The following is a 20,563-nucleotide window of genomic DNA, read 5'->3' on the forward strand; positions in this document are numbered from 1 at the left end:
TCATGTTTTTAAGATCCAGCCATGATTTCATGGTTAGTTATTTTTTGTTCATTTTCATTGCTTATTAATGTTCCAATATGTGAATTTGCCACAGAATTTGTCTAAGTATTATTTTTATGGTTTCCAGTTCTTAGCAGTTACAAATAGTGCAGCTACAAATAAATTGTATATGTCCTGATGCAATTAGACACAAATTTCTGTAGAACACCGATATTTATTTATTTATTATTTTTAACCTGTGAAAGGTATTTGTGAGTTTTTAAAAATTTGTTCTTTTTAGATAGATATATATGACATTGGAGTGTATTTTGACATAGTGTGCTGATTTTAAATTCTTTGGGTATATTTGACAAGGAGTATAATTTATTAGGATTCCATTCTTGTAATTGTACATGATGTGGAGTTTCACTGGTCATGAATTTATATATGAATGTGAGAAAGTTATATCCATTCTACCGTCTTTCCTATTCCCATCCCCCTCCCTTTCCTTCCCTCCACTTTGACTAATCCAGTGAACTTCTATTCTTCGGGGATGGGCATTGCATATCAGAGAGAACATTTGGCCTTTTTTGAGACTGGCTTGTTTCACTTAGTATGATGGTCTCTAGTTCTGTCTATTTAATATGGATAAGTTAAAATGCCATAATTTCATTCTTTCTGGCTGAGTAAATACTCAATTGTGTATATATACCACATTTTCTTTATACATTCATCTGTTGAAGGGCACTTAGTTTGACTTCATAGTTTATGGTCTATTGTGAATTGAGCTGCTATAAACATTGATGTGTCTGTCACTGTAGAATGCTCATTTTAACTCCCTTGGATATATTCCAAGGAGTGGAATAACTGGGTCAAGTGGTGGTTCCATTCCAGGTTTTCTATGGAATCTCCATACTGTTTTCCAGAGTGATTACACTGATACACAGTCCCACCATCAGTGTATGAGGGTACCCTTTTCCCCATACTCACCAACATTTATTGTTACTTGTATTCTTTTTTTTAAATTAGTTAATTTTACAGTAGAATGCATTTTGATATATAGTACACAAGTAGAGCACAACTTCTCATTCCTCTGGCTGTATATGGTTCAGAGTCACTCCAGTAGTGTAATCATGTATGTATATTAGGGTAATAATGTGTGTCTCTTTCTACCATCCTTCCCATCTCCACAACCCCACCCCTCCCCTAACTCCCCTCTATACAAACCCAGAGTTCCTTCGTTCTTCCCTATTCCCCCACTCCACTATGAATCAGCATCTGCTTATCAGATAAAACATTCAGCTTTTGTTTTTTTGGAATTGACTTATTTCACTTAGTGTGATATTCTCTAGTTCCATCTATGTACCTGCAAATGCCATAATTTTCATTTTTCTTTAATGCTAAGTAATATTCCATCATTATGTACATTATTATATAAAGAATATGTACCACATTTTCTTTATCCATTCATCTGTAGAAGGGCATCTACGTTGTTTCCATAGTTTAGCTATTGTGTATTGAGCTGCTATGAACATGGATGTGGCTATGTCACCATAGTATGCTGATTTTAAGTCCTTTGGGTGTAAACCAAGGAGTGTAGGTTAGCTGGGTGAAATGATGGATTCATTCCAAGTGTTTTGAGGTATTTCCATACTGCTTTCCATAGTGGTTGCACCAGTTTTCAGTCCTACCAGCAATATATGAATGTACCTCCCCCCCCCCATCCTTGCCAACACTTATTATTGCTTATATTCTTGATAATTGCCATTCTGACTGAGTAGTTTTGATTTGCATTTCTCTAATTGCTAGAGATGATGAACATTTTTTCATGTTTGTTGATTGATTATATTTCTTCTTCTGTAAAGTGTCTGTTCCGTTCCTTAGCCCATTTATTATTTGTTTTTTTTGGTGTTAAGTTTTTTGAGTTCTTTATATATCCTGAAGATGCATGCTCTATCTTTGCAGGTGGCAAAGATTTTCTCCCATTCAGTAGGCTCTCTTTTTCACATTTTTTTTTCTGTAATTGTAGATGGACAGCATGCCTTTATTTTATTGGTTTATTTTTTAATGTGGTGCTAAGGATTGAACCAATGCCTCACACATGCTAGGCAAGTGCTCTGCCACTGAGCCCCAGCCTCTCTGTTCACATTCTTGATTGTTTCCTTTGCAATGAAGAAGCTTTTTAGTTTGATACCATCCCATCTATTGATTACTGATTTTAGCTCGTGTGCTTTAGGAGTCTGGTTGAGTAATTAGGTCCTAAGCTAACGTGTTCGAGTGTTGGGCCTACTTTTTCTTATAGTAGGTGCAGGGTCTCTGGTCTGATGCCTAGGTCCTTGATCCATGTTTAGTTGAGTTTTGTGTTGGGTGAGATTCAGGGTTTTCATTTCATTCTGTAACATATGGATTTCCAATTTTCCCAGCAGCATTTGTTGAAGATGCTATCTTTTCTCCAGTGTATGTTTCTGGCACCTTATTTATGTAGGATTGTCACTAAGAATACTGATTCTTAAAGTGCCCCTTCCTTCCAGCTGCTCTGACTTCTCCTGGGTACTTGTTAGAAATGCAGGTTATTAGTCTCTACCCTAGACTTACTGAGTCACAAACTGTAAGGGTGGGGCTAGCACTTTGTGTTTTAATAGTTCTCGGCATGGTTACGACCCTTCTCAAGTTTGAGAACTACTGCTGTAGGGGCTACACCTAGGAGAGAAGCTACTGGATATAAATGATGGGTAAATAATGGCAGGTGGTTTTCTAACTGGTTTGTATTTTTACCAGTGTTACAGGAAAGTTTAAGTGGCTCTACATCTTTAGTTTCATTAACTTTCTATTGGTAACCCCCCCCCCCCACACACACACACTCTTTTTTTTGGTTTGAATGTTTTTATTTATAAAATTAAAAATTAGGTCTGTAGTCAGTGAAGTCTAAACAACTGGAAGTGACTAGTTTAAAGGTGTCTCTGAGTGCAGGATGATCTCACCATCTTTGCTCTCCACTGTAGTATCAGGCATATAGAAAATCATGTATGTATCTATCAAACTGAATTTTAAAATACATATTTTTAAGAGTTTCTTTGTCTTTTTTATTTTAAGAACAAAGCTTCAGAGTTTATTGAAACAGCCCTGAAGGGTGGTGTGTAGAGCTCCATGGTAGAGGTGCTGGCTGGCATGTGGGCGGTCCTGGGTTCAGTCTTCAACACTGTTTTGCTTTTTGAAAAATCATCATATACTTTTCTTTCCTTTTCTTTTTTCTTTTAGCTTTTATCTCTTCTTTTTGAAGATTTGTTCAAAAAATTTAATTCTGAAATGAAGAAGATTGCAGACCAGGTGATTCCTAAACAAAGAGCAGCCCAGTTTGATGTTGTGAAACACATGCGCCAAGACCAGATCACCAATGGCATGGTGAATGCCATTTCCACTGTAAGTCTTCTTTTAGGATTTTGGAGTTTGTGAATTTATTCAGTGAAATGGAGATTTAAAGGACTTCAATAATCCAGGTTGTGTGTGTGTGTGTGTGTGTGTGTGTGTGTGTGTGTGTGTTTGTGTTTGTGTATGAATTTAAAGGAATGTACAAATAAAAAATTGCCTGCTTTGGAAAACATAGTCTAAAGTGTAAATTGTCTAATAGTTTAATACTGTAGTAACCTGAAAGTTTAATACTGTATTAACCTCCCTCAGCTGTGGGTTTTGCTTTCCATGCTTTGTTTCATTTACTCATCTTCAACTGATATCTGAAAATATTAAATGGAAAATTCCAGAAATAAAAAATTTATAAGTTTTAAATAACTTTTATTACCATATATTTGTTTACCTCTTACTGGCCTAACTTACAAAACAAACTTCATCATAGGTTACTTATGTACAGAAAACAAATAGGATGTATAGGGTTCTGTGCTTTCTGCAGTTTCAGACATCTACCAGGGTCTTAGAATGTATCATGACTACTGGTAACTTTCCTGCCAAATTATACTTCCTTCTCTATAAGACAAAAAGAAAATAGATAACACATGGAGGGGAAAATTCTTCTCTTTAAACTATTAATAACCTTTCTTTTAATAACCTTTTCTTTTAACTTTCTTTTTTGTATAATAAAATTGATGTATTTCAGGCAGGTTTATTATTTGGCAAGTTTTGTCCAAAACAATACAAAAGTGTTTCATTTCACATTCAACCTAATGTTTCATTTAGCTTATATTCTTCAGAGACCTATCAGCTGTTCCTTTCCTGAGCAATGAATTCAGTCCTCAGCAGCTGCTGTGTATTCAGGGTCTCCAGCTATTCACCAAAGGTTATCAGATAGGTTTTTGCTCCCATTTTTGAAGCATAGCAACTATAGGTCTATCTGATGAAGTCTGGTTCACATTTTTGATGCCAGACATACAATTAGTTTTATGGATGGGATCTTGTCCCAACAAAAGGGTAGTGTAGCCCAACACAATGATTCCGGTAACAATGAGAGATGAGTGCAGACCTGCTTCAGTAGTTGACTTTGGAAATTTCCAGTGGTCTGTGTGAGCAGCACCTATAGTGATAGCTGCACCTAAAGTGGAGGTGCACCCTGTCTCTGTGCCATTTAGGCTCTTTAAGCATGCTTTTGTGAGAACTGCTTTTCCTTGCTTCCTGACCCATTTTTTTAGGTCACAACAGCTGTTTGGAATAGTTTTTTTGCTGAGTGGCTTTGCTTTACCTCCCTGACAGGGCTGCTTATTAAGAAAATTAGTAGTAGGCTTTGTGGCAGGTGTACCCCAATATGAAGGCGACCAGGAAAGATGAACTTATAATGTTCTGTAGTGTTGCTTTAGTAGAATTCTTAATATTTTTAGACTCTTTGACTATTTCTCCCTTTTGTAAAAAACCTGCAGAATACTGGGACAAATTCTCATGCTGCACATCTTGTCTTCACTCCCCACCTACTTCCTGATTGCTATCAGCTGCTGCCTTATTTTTAGCTTTCTACCAAATATTTTTTTTACCTTATTTATTCTTATATTATATTTATTCTTAATTTTTTCCTTATTTATTCTGTCTGGGCATAAGTTAGTTTACTAGATTCTTTCTCATTTCAAGGATAAATGGAGTTACCTAAGTGAGCAATATAAATAAGTTAATTTGTGAAATTTGTGTATTTGCTCTGTTTCCTTGTTTTATAATAGAATTTCTTCTTAGAATTAATTCTTTTCCACATTATCAAAAACTCAAGGTTTTGAAGTGATGGACCTTTGTTGTAATGAAGAGAAAACTTCAATTTGTGAAGGAGCTCCAGCGAAGTCATATATTTCAATATGAACAGATCACTTAATATCTTTTTGTAGCCATGCAATTTATCTACTATGAAGGTGTCTAAGCTGGGATCCAGAAGTCTGCTCCTGAAATTTGAGTGTCAGATTTTGTGTTCATAGTATTTTGTACATTTTTCTCAAGAAAATATTTGTAGTTGTCATCAGGTTCTTTTTTAAAAATTGGTTCTTTTTAGTTATACATGACAGTAGAATCCATTTTGATATAATTATACAAGCCTGGAATGTATCTTTAACTAATTAGGACCCCATTCTTGTGGATGTACATGATGGTGGGATTCACTGTGGTATATTCATATATGAATATAGGAAAATTATGTTAGGTTCACTCCACTCTTTTCCTATCCCCACTTCCTTCCCTTCATTCCCCTTTATCTAATCTACAGAACTTCTGTGTTTCCCCCTCCTTCCCTTATTGTGAGTCAGCTTCCACATATCAGTGAAAATATTCAACCTTTGGTTTTTGGGGATTGATTTATTTTACTTAGCATAATAGACATAAAATAATTCTTACTTGCTATAATACTGATGTGTATATATGCCACATTTTCTTTATCCATTCATCTGTTGAAGGGCGTCTAGGTTGGCTCCATAGTTTAGCTATTGTGAATTGGGCTGCTATAAACATTGATGCATCTGTGTCACTATAGTATGCTGATTTTAACTCCCTTGGATATATACCAAGGAGTGGGATAGTTGAGTCAAATGGTGGCTCCATTCCAAGTTTTCTGAGCAATCTCCATACTATTTTCTAGAGTGGTCACACCAATTTACAGTCCCACCAACAATGTATGACTGTATCCATTTCACCACATCTTCACCTACATTTATTGTTACTAGTATTCTTTATGCACACACACACACACACACACACATACACACATATACCAGGAATTGAACTCCAGGGCACTTGGCCACTGAGCCCATTTTCAGCCCTATTTTATATTTTATTTAGAGACAGGGACTCACTGAGTTGCTTAGCACCTTGCTGTTACTAAGGCTGTTTCTGAACTTGCCATCCTCCTATCTCAGCCTCCCAAGCCACTGGGATTTCAGGCTTGCACTACAGCGCTCATCTTGTTACTTGTATTCTTCATAATTGCCATTCTAACTGGAGTGAAATGAAATCTCAGTATAGTTTTAATTTGCTAGAGATGTGGAGCATTTTTTCATATATTTGTTGATCACTCATTTTTTCTGTGAAGTGACTGTTTAGTTCTTTTGCCCATTATAGATTGGGTTATTTAGTTTTATTTTGGTATTAAGGTTTTTAAGTTCTTTATATATCCTGGAAATTAGTGATCTGTTAGAGGGGCAGGTGGCAAGATTTTCTCCCATTCTGTAGACGCTCTCTTCATGCTCTTGATTATTTTCTTTGCTGTGACAAAAGCTTTTTAGTTTGATGCCATCCCATTATCAATTTTACTTCTTGCACTTTAGGGGTCTTGTTAAGAAAGTCAGTTCTTGTGCCTGTATGTTAAAGAAGTCAGTTCCTATGCCTTTATGTTGGAGTATTGGGCCTACCTTTTATTCTAATATGTGTAGGGTTTCTGGTCTAATACCTAGGTCCACTTTGATCTGAGTTTTGTGCAGGGTGGGAGGTAGGGGTTAACTTTCATTCTATTACATATGGATTTCCAGTTTTCTCAGCAGCATTTGTGGAAGAGGCTGTCTTTCCTCCAATGTTTATTATTGGTTCTTTTGTCTAATATGAGGTAACTGTATTTCTGTGGTTTTGTCTCTGTGTCTTCTATTCTGTCTGGCCTGTTTGGGTGTCAGTACCATGCTGTTTTTCTTACTGTAGTTCGTAGTATTATTTAAGGTCTGGTATTGTCATGGCTCCTGCATCGCTTTTCTCACTAAGGATTCCTTTGTCTGTTCTTGGCCTCTTTAGTTTTCCAAATGAATTTCATGTCATCAGGTTTTTCAAGGAGAAAGAAGAATCACTGCAGATATAGTTTTTCTCTATGGAATCAGAAAGATAATTGAGCCAACCATTTTCTTGGATATTTTGTTTTCTGCTTTGCTTTTTTGATGCATATTATTTTTGTTAATTGAATTATATTTGGGGGATATAATTTAATGTGTATAGCTGTAATCCAACTATAAAATAATATATTTAATATACTATGACATATTTATTGCATAGGATTTAAGCAAATTTAATTTTCAAGAGTCATTTATATGAATCTATTCCACTATTGGCATGATAGCCACAGAGAATATACAGCATTTAATATGAACATATATAATTTTTTGGGCTGGGGATGTGGCTCAAGCAGTAGCGAGCTCACCTGGCATGCGTGCCGCCTGGGTTCGATCCCCAGCACCACATACAAATAAAGATGTTGTGGCGCCGAAAACTAAAAAATAAATATTAAAAAATTCTCTCTCCTCTCTCTCTCTCTCTCTCTCTCTCTTTTAAAAAAAAATATGAACATATATAATTTTTTGATTCCTCAGACCTGATGAAGAAAGCTACAGTGTATTCATTATTCCTAATAACTGCTATGAGTCATTTTTCTGTTACTATATTTTCCTCTAATTAAGACTAACTTTGGAAGACATCCAAATAATAGTGTATTCCAACATGAAATTATCTCTTTGAGCTTCAAACTCATTTTACCTTTGATCAGCTGACTTATTGCTTCCAGTGGACACTTGGGTTAAACTGATATGTTCCATGTGTGAGTTTTTCGGATGACGACTACACTGACATGATAGGGTTGAAAGAGTGAAGCATTCTGAGATGGTTTCTAGACATAGTTTGTGTTCATCATATTCCTGGAAAACCTCAGCAAGTAGCTGCATAAGTTTTAATTTTAATTGTGACATTTTGATTTAGAAATAAATACCCTGGCTTTAATTTCATGAGCAAGCAGTTCCTATTCTGAACTTCTCAGAGTGACTCCTCAGATTCAGGCAGCATATGAAAGGGTTACTGGTAGTCTCATGTCTGTCATTTTTCTACAGGGAAATTGGTCTCTAAAGAGATTTAAAATGGACCGTCAAGGTGTGACCCAAGTCTTGTCACGCTTGTCATACATATCTGCACTGGGCATGATGACAAGAATCTCTTCCCAGTTTGAAAAAACCAGGAAAGTGAGTGGTCCTCGCTCCCTCCAGCCATCTCAGTGGGGAATGCTCTGTCCTTCGGACACTCCTGAAGGAGAGGTAAGGCACCTGTGTACAGTCTCAGAGGACATACTTGTTGGAGTCTGGGGCTGGGGATTCTGCTTCTGCTGTCATTCTCTAGCCCATGTCTTTTTCTTAGATTAACCACTTATCTGGCAAGAAATAATGATGTAATTTGTTAAGACTATATCAATATCATTCCAAAACCAGTGTCTGCAGAAGCATTTGATAAAGAAATTTGTGGTCCACATTGATTTTGCCTATTATAGTTTATCCCAAGAACCAGTCATATGAAGAGGGGATTAGAACGTGAAGGACAATTGAGAGACCCATCACTTTTGATGCTCAAATGGATCTCTTTTTGAGTAGCTTTTTATTTCCTTCAGATGTGCTTAGAGGACATTGTGTACTCAGGTGTAGCTAACTAAGCGTGTGCAGTCCAAAACCTGATAATTCTGACTCACTTAGCGCCGTTACCTAAATGCCAAACAAAGGGGCTTACTCCCATTCCTCCCTGTGACATGGTCCCTTTCTCCTTTGCATTACCATTGTTAGTTTCTCTTGCGTCCATTTCTTTTAAATCAAACCTTCAAAGAAGGAAGGTTTACCATTGTACCTCAGGCTCCTAACATAGAGCCTCATTTAGAATGGAGGCTCCATAAATATATACCGAATGAATAAATAAGTTAATTTATGACCAGTAAAAAAATGTCAGTTCCAAAATATATCAAATGTTATGATTTGAGAGGGGTAGAAAATAGGATTCTATGCACTTGTGATTTTTAAAAACTCTTCTCCCAGTATGGTAATTCACATAAATTGGTACAGTTTTTCAAATTTGCATGAGTTAAACATCTTGAGCTTTGGAGCACTGTGTTTCTCAGAGATTCCTTCAGCTAACTTTATTAAGTGGCTAAGTGGCTACTTTGTGCATATAGAAAATAGTTTCCAAGAATTGAAGTTACAGTCTTTAGGTGTCACCCATGTCCTGAGTGTTTTCTGCTTTTGCTATGTTTTTTCTTATTGATACTTTTGTTGTAGATTTTTGGGGTTGTATAAAAGTCGAAAAGTTCTTGTTATTTTTTTATCATGAAATAATTTGATATACAAAAAATTGCAAAAATAGTACAAAGACTTTTCATAATCTTACATCTAGATTCCCCAATGTGAGCATTTTATGTAATCTTATCACAGCTATTGACCTCATGAAATCAACATTAGTGACAATGCCATAGACTGTAGACCTTGTTCAGATTTCCCCCAGTTGTCCCAACAATGTCTGTTTCTGATTCAGCTCATGTGTTGCTTTAGTCACCATGCCTCCTGAGTCCATTTCAGTCTGGAACAGTCCTTTAATCTTTCTTTGCCTCTCATGACCAAAAACCTTTATAGAGTTCTGGCCAGTTATTCTGTAGAAAGTCTCTCTTTTTCTGCCAGAAGTTTTCTGTTTTTGTGTAGCTAGATTTATTATTGTTTTTCTTTACTCTTTTCCTATATTATATCATTGTAATGACTTTGATATTCCACTCTCTGAGAAAAATAGTTTCTCTAATGTTTCTTTCCTTTTTTTGTATATTTATGATATCATTTTCTGTAATTGCAAATATACTGTGCTGAGAATTTATGTGGCTACATCTATTTTACATCCTTTCTTGTTACCTGAGTATAAATTTCTCTGGGCAAAAGGACATGTACATTTTAAGTTTTTTTTGTAAATTACCAAAATGTCCATTACGAGGTTATACTGCTTTATATTGCCACCAGCAGAGTAGTGAGCTATTTTCAGACACACACTGTACTAATATTCATTCTTAGAAATGATTGTCTTATGTTTTAGGCCTGCGGTTTGGTTAAAAATTTGGCCCTTATGACACACATCACAACTGATATGGAAGATGGACCCATTGTTAAATTAGCCAGTAACTTGGGAGTAGAAGATGTGAATTTATTATGTGGAGAAGAACTCTCTTATCCAAATGTGTTTCTTGTCTTTCTCAATGGTGGGTATATTATAGAGACATGTTCATCCTTAATAACCTGTTGGGAATAGGGAAGGAGTCAATTAATATCCTTATATTTAAATCACAAACATATTCTAACTCTGGGCCTAGAAGGACCTTGATTTAAAGGTGGAAGGAAGACAATGATTCTACTGGTTGCATTATCCAAAGTTCTGAGAGGACACAGCTGTGTGAGTGAAGGGTAACATTGCAAAGACTGACTGCTTTCTCCCTCTTGCAGCTGCTAACATATTTACAATGGAATAAGGTTCAGCAGGGTACCTTAAATATCTGAGTTGCCCTGTAAAATAACCAGGTCAGCCCTTACAGTGAGTTGAATGTATTCAGCCATTTGATCCTTGGTATGTTAGCAGCCTGTGGCAAGAAGTTCCCCCTCTTCTGACCCACTTTCATATACCTCTTCTTGCCTCTTTCAGAGCCCACCAGAGGCTGGGCAGTAGTGCGCCCGTCCTTTCTCCTTTTGACTTGGTGGTTTGTGTGCCTGCCTGATGTGCTCACCCCTGACCACTTAGGTCATGTCCTTCTCTTCTCCCCAATTAGGGATCCACTAACCCTTGCAGGTAGGGCCTGCCAAGGGAGAGTCAGGACCTCAACAGGGCTGTTAACTATCTACCTTCTCCAGTGAATCCAAGAAGCTAACAGTGCATGAACTCTTGGCCTGCACTCTGTCCTGGTGCCTCTGAATCCTCTTGAAAATGGGAGGAAAGCCCAGTGTCTTCGTTTCATAGATGCTGAGCAGATGAGCAGTCACTAGGTGTGGGGCAGAATCCTCAGCACTTTCAACTCATTCATTTTCTTAATCTCCCCGTGGAAGTGATAGAACCAGTGGGCACACGCTGGTGGTGTGGACCCACACTCACAGCACTGTGCTGCCAGATGAGAACAGTGAAATTCACTTGCACTGCTCCTCAGCCAGTGTGTGATAGGACCGGCCCTGGATTCCAGGGCCCCAGGATGACCTTGACCGTTTCCTGTGCTGCTTCCCTCAGCCTATGGATGGCCACATGTTAATAACTATTTCCAAATGACTATTCAGTATTCCTGTGTTGGGTAAATATTTTATATGAGATTAGGTTTATATTTTGTTCCTGTCTTACCTCTTCTTACTTCTTTTGCTTAGGTAACATTCTGGGTGTCATTCGAGATCATAAAAAGCTAGTGAATACATTTCGACTGATGCGAAGAGCAGGATATATCAATGAATTTGTTTCCATCTCAACAAATCTTACAGATCGGTGTGTTTATATTTCCTCTGATGGAGGAAGACTGTGCAGGTATATATTGCTAGAAGAGTCTCTTTATATTAACTTTTGAAATAAGTTGACTTATTTTTGAAGCTTCTTTTTCCTTCTTCAATGTTGAGATACATTTAATTCAGTTAATAAACATTTCAAAGATTAATGGGAGACCATTGTTGCCCTCAGAGAGTTCAGTCTGCTGGGAGAGGAGAAATAATTATTATTAATGATAATCAACTGTACTATTAATAAATGTTAGTCACTACTTATTATTTTAATGGATATACTTATATATAAGGCTCTAACTACATTCAACCCTATGAGGTTGAATTATTATTTTCATTTAGCAAATGAGGAAATTAGGGTATTCCATGAAGTATTCCTGAGTAACTTACCCAGTGCTAGAGAATGGTGGAGTCAAGTTTTTAATGGGAATTCCTTAGAAGTCCCTTGACTCTAACAGTCATGATTTTACCCTCTGTATTCCACTGCTACAAACTGCTTTAAAAGATTAATAGGATTGTGTTACTTGGGTATAGGGGAAATGAAGAAAGGCTGAGGAAAAGCAAGAATTTAAAAAATTACATTAGAACTAATGGAAAGTAGGTTAATATTGTTCATTCAGCAAATATTTATTAAGGATTTGTTATGCACAGGTATTGTCCAGCAGCTGGAGGTATAGTGATGAATATGATATAGTATCTGGTCTTTGGGGGACATGCAGGGGTATCAGTTGAGGTTATTATGGTGTTTCAGAAGCCTTCACTTATTTTGTGGTTGTAATTTTTCAACTCCTGATGATGTTAGGTATAAGGCAGTGAGCTAGCAATAGTTGGAAAGCAGAACTGGAAGAACGGACTGCCATTGTCTGTCTGTCCCTCATCCTTTCCTCCTTCTAGTTATGCTATATTCTCCTTTGGAGACTGCCCCTCCCTACTGCATACAGTGTGAAGGCTTTCCTTGCCTAGCAAAAGGTCAGGTATGAGATCCAAGTGAGGCCAGTCATACTTCCTCATCAGATTCATCAGTTGAATTCAAGTAGAATAAATCAAGGGAGGCAAGTAGTTGACATGCTGCCAGTGACCCATGCAAGAGTCTGCCTATTACTCCTTTCTTTCTGGATCCTTGTAGCTGCTGTGATTCCTGTTCTTTCTATGCCTAAGCATTTCTCCTTTTTCTTTGATTCTTGTCCGTCCAGTAAATTCTTAGTTTTTCCAGTAAATTCCATGTTGCTTAAATTAGCAAGAATAAGTTCTCTTAAATATGATATGTGTTCAATCTTATCTTGCCAGTTATTGATTTGTGTGACTCTGAGTATAATATACAAGTCTGAGCCTTGGTTTCCTTGGCTGTAAAATGGAAATAGTAAAGCCTTCCTAGGATTATCCTGAGAATAACTGGCAAGGTGTGGTAAGTTCTTGTAGGGTGCTAATCACATATAATGTGCTTAACAACATGGCCTCATTAGTGGCAGGAAAAACAATGACATGTTCCAGGTTGGCTTTTTAAATGATTTTTCTCTTTCATTACATTCAGCATAATAAAGCATATTCTAAAACAAAACAAGTTTTTTTTTTTTTAGCAGTAATTTTACAATGGGAGACAATAGATATGGCAGGAAAAATAGTGGGCTTTATTAAGTTAGTGATCTCTGTCTTCAATTCCTGTGTCTGCCTTCACTTCTGAGTCTTAACCTGAGCTATGCTGCAGCCCTCCCATGTGACATCAGGTCACTCTGCTTCCCTCCAGTGAATAAGCCAGAATTTCAAGGTACTGTTGATTTCCATGAAAAGCTCACCCAGTTCACTTTTCAGCAGCTCATGTTCCCCTTTTGTGATTATGCAGATCCTCTTCTTAACAGTTTAAAGTGCTCATTAGTCCTCACATAGTTATTTGGGCTTCAGGGTGCAGTGCACAAGTGTCGGCTGGTTTCTTGCTTCTCTATGTGAGAGCTGCTGTCCAAATAGCAACGGCCCTTGACGTTTCCATGCTGCATGCCATCCTTTGTGTCAGTGTTTCCTCGCAGTGGCGAAGCCCTCATCGGCAAGTCACCACTGACAGTTACAGGTTAATCTACCCAAGTGCTCTCTCTACCTTCCACCCAGTATGCCAGTGCAGATCATGGAGTAAAAAAGTAGAGCCACTTGATTTTGTCAAGAATAGTTAAAGTAACCTATTAGTCTATCTCAGTGATGCTTATCCTAAATCAGACTGTTCCAGAACATCTGGGTATTCATCATCACATCCTCACAACAAATGCCATCATTACCCTTGGTGACAGTGTTTTGTTGCCAGCTAGCTTTATGGGTTTACAGCAGTTTCCCCTTACTTGTGGGTGGCGTGTTCCAAGACCCTCTGATACATTTAGAGTTTTAAAAAATATGACATGTGACATAAAGTTTTCATTTTCTTTCTAGACTTTGAGTATCGTTTTTGTGTTGCCTTTTCATTTAAAACTGTGTGTATGTGTGTGGTGTGCATTTGTGTTTGAGAGAACACCTGTGTGCATGCAGGTAGAGGCCCCTGTATGGTCACATATGCTAAAATTAGTGTTCTCAAGCAATCTGTATAACTTTGATCATTTCTACATTTTCCCTTATTTCATTATAACAGATATTACTTGCTGGTATAACTCTTCTGTGAAATTACTATTAAGTTGTTATTTTTTTCCTTCCTAGACCTTACATAATTGTTAAGAAACAGAAGCCAGCAGTCACAAATAAGCATATGGAAGAGCTGGCTCAGGGGTACAGGTAAATGGCCAGAAGTAAAAATAATGTTATTTGATTTGTTGTTCTTTTAAGAAAAGTACATTTTCATTTTTGATCTCTTAATTCCTCCCCATCAAATATACCAGTCTGTTTAAAAAAAAAATGGTTTTTTTCTCCATATGAAGTTGCTTGGACATGGTAAAATACTTACCAGGTTAAATTGAAAGTCTTGGTGTAAATTTCTACACTAATAGTTTTTAGTGAGAAAAGAACTTTGATGTATATACTGTGGGTCTTTCATTATGTGGAGTTTCTGAAGTCAAATATTTTAGAAGTGAAAACCATATTAGCAAAAATCAGATACATTAATGTTTTTATCTCAGTGATTTGTGATCACACCGTGATTCAAGAATAACCTGTTTCAAGTATCTCAGTATATTAATTCTGGGAGAGAAAGGTGCCTTGGGCCAAGTGCAACCCAGTATCTTCTGTTGTTATATAAAATGTTTCAGTAAAATGCTCTTTTATAATGTCCCTTTTATCATTATTTTCCCAGGAATTTTGAAGATTTCTTACATGAGAGTCTGGTAGAATATTTAGATGTGAATGAAGAAAATGATTGTAACATTGCACTCTATGAACATACAATTAATAAGTAAGTAGAATCTGTAGCACTTTAATTAAAACCTTTTCTGACCATAGACACTGCCTTCTTTCCATTGTCCTCCCATTCTGTGGTGTATTCCTATAGTAGAAAACTGTTAGAGGTGTACTGTTGTGTCGTGAAGCATACCTGTGACTGTCCCAATCGAAGGTACCACAAAGTTGCTAACAAGTCATCTTTAGACTTACTTATCTTTCCAGGCCGTGTGGCATTTAGTGTGTGTTTTTCTGAAAGAAATAATTTTTCTGATTTTAACATTCAATTACTGTAAAAATTGAAGTAATTAATCGGGCTACATGAAAATGGATTTCTTTCTTCTAGAAAGAATTTTATCAGTGGACATCTGAATTCTTACTGTCAGAGCAGGAATTCCCTATAAAGATATCTCTAAGCATGAGATGAACTTGAGATGGTAATATGCTCATAGTGTTTTCTCCTTCATGTTACTCAAGCTGAAAATGTGGGTTTCAATTCAGCTATTCTCCCTGCCCATATCCACAACATTTCCTTGGCTTGTAATGTAAGCCTTCAAAATTCACCCACAATCCAGGCTCTTACCACCACAGTCTGCCACCCTAGTCCATGTCATTGCTTGCCTGGACTCTTGCAGAAGTCTCCTGACTATTGTTCCCTGTGTCCCTATTCAGCCTGTTCCTCATAGAATAGTGTGCTCATGTCACATCTCTTCTCCCATCCCCTGAAAGTCCTCATAGAGGCCTTAGGTTCTTGCACATCTGCCCACGATGTCTTCATCCTGCAGCAGCCTCCTCTTCCTCCCCTCACTCAGTTTCACCCACACTGGCCTCTCCTGATGATGCTCCTGGCATGCTGTGTCTCAGCACCTTTGCTGCCTAAAATTTCTCTCCCTTTCCCTCCCCCCACACACCTACAGGGATTCACTGTTTCGCCTCCAGGTTCACCCAGGTGTCACCTTTTTGTGAGTCTTCTGACTAACTTGTTTTAAAATTGAAACTCCTCTATCTCTAAATACCCTGTTCCCTGCTAAATTTTTATACTGTTTATTTTCTAGTCTTACTAGTATAGAGCAAAAGTTGTGTCTTGCTAGTTTATATGTGTCTTTTCCCCTCCACTGTAAGCTTCATGAGGCTGAGTTTTATTTTTATCTTTTTTTTTTTGAGGCTGAGTTTTTTTAATCTCTTTTTTCATTGCTATAAATGCTTATGACTATTAGGATTACCCAACCATTGAACTATTTCACACATAAAATTCATCTTATTTAAAAAATATAAAAATTGCTGTATTATTTAACTTATAACGTTTTTTGAAGTGTAGAAATGCATAAAGTAAAAACAATAAATTCCCTTCCTTCCTTATTCCAACAGACTCCACTCTGCTTAAGTAGATAATGCTAATAGTTTGATCTTTGTTTTCTAGATATTTTTCTAAATGAGTATAAAAATACATAAGCTGATCCCCCACAATGCATATATTCAAGACACTGGTAACATGTTTTCAGTGGCTTAACTTTTAAACTTAATAGTGTCTTTTGGACATTTTCCATATTAATGCATGTACATGTATTTGAATATATGTATAAATTATTATTTTTCTGTTTATTATTAGAGTATCTTCCTTCACATATGTAGTTTATTTAGTTTGTTCCCTATTAATAGAATATTTAGGTTTTTTTCTAATTTTTCCCCAATTATAAGCAATAAGTTATTTACTTTTAATTTAAAGTGAATTTAAGTGCTTTATCACATTGGAAGAGAAATCTCCTAACTCCTGTTCAGGACAGAAACTTATGGTGGTTATGATTTTAAAGTAAATAATTTTCCTTTTTTGTAAAATTAGAACTCAGAATGTTTAGCACCACATAAAAATATTAGAAACTACGTGATCTTGTATATGTTGCTGTCCTGATAAAAGAAAAATTATTTGATGTTTCCCTTTGGTTTTCTCTTTTAAACTCAACTCAGTCTTTACATCTGAAAAGTAATTTTATTTCCATGGGGAATGTCAGCCTGGCTATTAATGGAATAAATATTTAAAATAAACTCTGTTTTATTCTGTCCTATAAAATGTAACTTTAAGCCCATGTTCTTGAAAACACAAAACAAAACCTACAACCCTTTCCTATCCTGCTGACAGGAGGCCCAAGGTAATGACAGAATGGAGCTTTGCCAGGTCCTAAGGAAAACAATTTCTTCAACCAAAAGCTACTCAGAAAGTACCCACTCTCACCACACTAGGAACACATTTCAATACATGAGTATTAAAAGAAAAATGGATGGATAAATGAATTAGTAGAAAATCTTGGGCCAGATACATCACAACTAAATTTCTATGACAGATTAGGACCTAGTTTCTTGAAATCACTTCTCTCCACGGGACTACCAACCACCGAAATGTTAGGGTTCCACCTTCCAATCACTTGAGGTTAGAAGACCATGGATTCTGAGTGTGATACCTGTTACTGTCAGCAAAGGCCTAAGAATAATTTGGCTCCTCCTTCCTTATTGAAATATCTGAGGTGCTTTGTCATTTAATCAAAAACTGGGTTTTCTGCAGAAATGCGTTATGAAAGTAACTAAGATTCTGGCACCTATGAGATGAACTCTTCCCTTTTGTTTTAAACCTATAGCAATACTATCCAATAAAAATATTGTGCAAGCCACTGATACAACTTCAAATTTTCTAGTAGCCACATTTAAAAAGTAAGAAGAAACAGGTGAAATTAATAATAAATATTTTAACTTAACTCAGTATATTCAAAATACTATCACATCAACATGTAATCAGTGTAAGAATCCTAAAATATTTTACTTTCTTTTTTCTACTACAAGTGTTCGAAATCTGATGTGCATTTATAGTGTACATATCTCATCTTGGATGTTAAATTTCATCAGAAATACTCAATCTAATCTGATTTCATAACATTTTAGTTGTAAAAGTAGATTCATAAATGTAAGCTACTCTGAACATAATTAGAAGGTTTTAAATAATCAGTTGAGGGGCTGGGGCTGTAGTTCAGTGGTAAAGTGCTTGCCTCAAATGTATGAGGCACTGGGTTTGATCCTCAGCACCACATAAAAATAAATATAATGTATGTTTATCTACAACTAAATAAATATTTTTTAAAAAAATAATCAGTTGAGTTTTTAAATGTAAATTTGAGTTTCAAATTTTTAAATAAGTAAAATAAAAAATTTATTTCCTCAGTCACACTGGCCTAACATTTCAAGTGCAAAGTAGCCACAGTTAGCTGGACACAGTGGCACACACCTGTAATCCCAGAGGCTTGGGAGGGTAAGGCAGAAGGATCACGATTTCAAAGCCAGCCTCAGCAAAAGTGGGGTACTGAGCAACTCAGTGAGACCCTGTCTCTAAGTAAAATACAAAATAGTGCTGGGATGTGGCTCAGTGATCAAGTGCCCCTGAGTTTAATCCCCATTAACTGTCCCCCTCCTCAAAAAACGTAGCCATAGTTAGTGAGTGGTTATGCTTTTAGTCCTCATACAGTGTCTTTAAAGGAGGTATGTTCCTCTCAAACGTGACAGCCATCTCATTGATAATGTGACAGCCTACCCATCCATATGCATATTACTAATACTGTATTTCTGTATTCAACATACTAGTTTCTCTATATATTATATATTGATAGTATGCTATAATAATGCTTTATTTTTTATGAATGCAATTCTATGCTGTCTCCCTTTTCTTGTATGTCTATCACTAATTCAGTTTTTATAATAATATAAATTTTTAAGTTCTTAAGTTTTATTGTATTTTATTTAAGTATGTTTTTATTTTTCAGTTTTGCTAGCATCAAAATGTATAATCTTATAAATTCCCGGGAGAACTAGATAAAGATATTTTTATATACTTTAAGAGACATTGATTTTAGTGCTTGACTCAGATGTCTAATTCTTGATTGGTAGAGATACCACCCACTTGGAGATTGAACCCTTCACTCTTCTCGGCGTTTGTGCTGGCCTGATCCCATATCCTCATCATAACCAGTCCCCAAGAAACACCTATCAGTGTGCCATGGGGAAACAAGCCATGGGTAAGATATCTTTCTCAAGCTTAATTTTAAATACTTGCAGGAAAGACTTACATTTTTATTCTTCACTAGTAGCATGTATTTGGTTCTATCAAACATTGGTGATGCCTGAAAGTTGCCTGTGGAACTTGCAGTGCTTGCAGGAGCCCTGTCCTGATTAAAACTTAAAACAGAAATTCAGAAAATCACGCTGAACTTGTTCCCTTAACAGAGTGACATATAATAAATATCACAGAATTAAAAGCAAGTAAATATGAAGAGGAAAGTTCTACAAAATGTAAATTGTTAACTCAGAGAAATGGGAGAAAGCAAAAAAAAAAAAAAACTCAAGGTGAAGGGAGGAGGCAGAGAGAAAATAAAGATGCAAATTATGTGCTAGAATGTAACTAGGATTTGTCTAGGTGATAATCATTAAACTCATTATATCCTTGTAGTTGCTTCTGCATCTCCTAAAACTACCACACCTAATCTGAGTTCATTTTCCTTCTTTATATTTTCCTTTCTTTTCGTCTCTCCATCTACTAATTTATCTATCAGTCCATCCATTCATCATCCAACCATTCATCACATTTGTTGAGCAAGCCTATACCATATAAGGGTGTAACCTGAAAACAGATGAGACAGAGTCCTGTGCCTAAGGAGATCCCAGCCTAGTAGGAGAGACCAAACCAACAAAACAGTAATTCAGTGTAGTTCAGTGAATGTTTAATAAATCAGCAGCCAGAGCCTAAAGAAATTAGAGGAGGAAGATAGAGCTGAGCTTGGCCTTGAAAGAGTGTTTTTCAAGGGTAGTAGAAATGTAAGCATTTCAGTGGGAAGTCTTGGTACTTTAGTGTGGCCATCTGATATTGAATGGAAGAAGTGTGTTTGAGAAGTACCATATATTGAGTTTATGTTTTGTCTTGAAGATGATACAGAGATAATTCCAATGCCTGCCCCGCCACACCAAAAAAAAAAAAAACAAACAAACAAATTTTGCTTATAAACTTTTGAAATGGTTTTTTAAAATCATTTAAAACATAGTAAATTTTCTATAGATATATGCCTATGACATAAATATGATTTGCCATTCTCTAATTTTAAGGGATGTAAGGAACTTCATGAAGAAGTTGTGAAAGTGTAGAGGGGAAGGTTTTTGCATTGCCTTTGGGGGTCAGTCAGAGTGCATTCAGCTTCTTGCTAACCGACAACCATCTGAGCCGACCATAATTTGATGATTAAGGAATCCTATTTCTTTATTATGAATAGAGAGTAGACATATTACTTTTCAGTTTTTTATATTGCCCTTTGGCTAGCTGGGAAGAAATAAAAGCATGTTGCTCTGCTACCATTTACCTGAATGATATAAGGCTTGGACAGTTGGGAATAATTCCCAGTGGGAAAATCTAAACAGCAGCTCATCAGTTTTGCCTTCCCATTCATCCTCAGTGGCAGTGGAGGCTGAGGTCCTGCTTGTGCCTCTGACTCACTAACAAGTTGAAATATACAGTG

The 20,563-nt window shown here is 36.5% G+C and overlaps 1 protein-coding gene across 3 annotated transcripts in view; it reads left to right on the top strand.

Annotated features, from left to right (window-relative positions):
• Positions 1-20,563, top strand: part of POLR3B (RNA polymerase III subunit B) — a 136,394-nt gene that overhangs the window by 58,452 nt on the left and 57,379 nt on the right. For all 3 annotated transcript variants that reach the window (XM_081310647.1, XM_081310645.1, XM_081310646.1), the window contains exons 13-19: positions 3,238-3,399; positions 8,250-8,450; positions 10,249-10,411; positions 11,553-11,706; positions 14,349-14,423; positions 14,938-15,036; positions 18,948-19,075. In XM_081310647.1, the coding sequence (XP_081166773.1) occupies positions 3,238-3,399; positions 8,250-8,450; positions 10,249-10,411; positions 11,553-11,706; positions 14,349-14,423; positions 14,938-15,036; positions 18,948-19,075 (982 nt within the window). The remainder of the gene's footprint in view (positions 1-3,237; positions 3,400-8,249; positions 8,451-10,248; positions 10,412-11,552; positions 11,707-14,348; positions 14,424-14,937; positions 15,037-18,947; positions 19,076-20,563) is intronic.

This window comes from Spermophilus citellus (assembly GCF_964194105.1).
Source record: "Spermophilus citellus genome assembly, chromosome: 10".
NCBI lineage: Eukaryota > Metazoa > Chordata > Mammalia > Rodentia > Sciuridae > Spermophilus > Spermophilus citellus.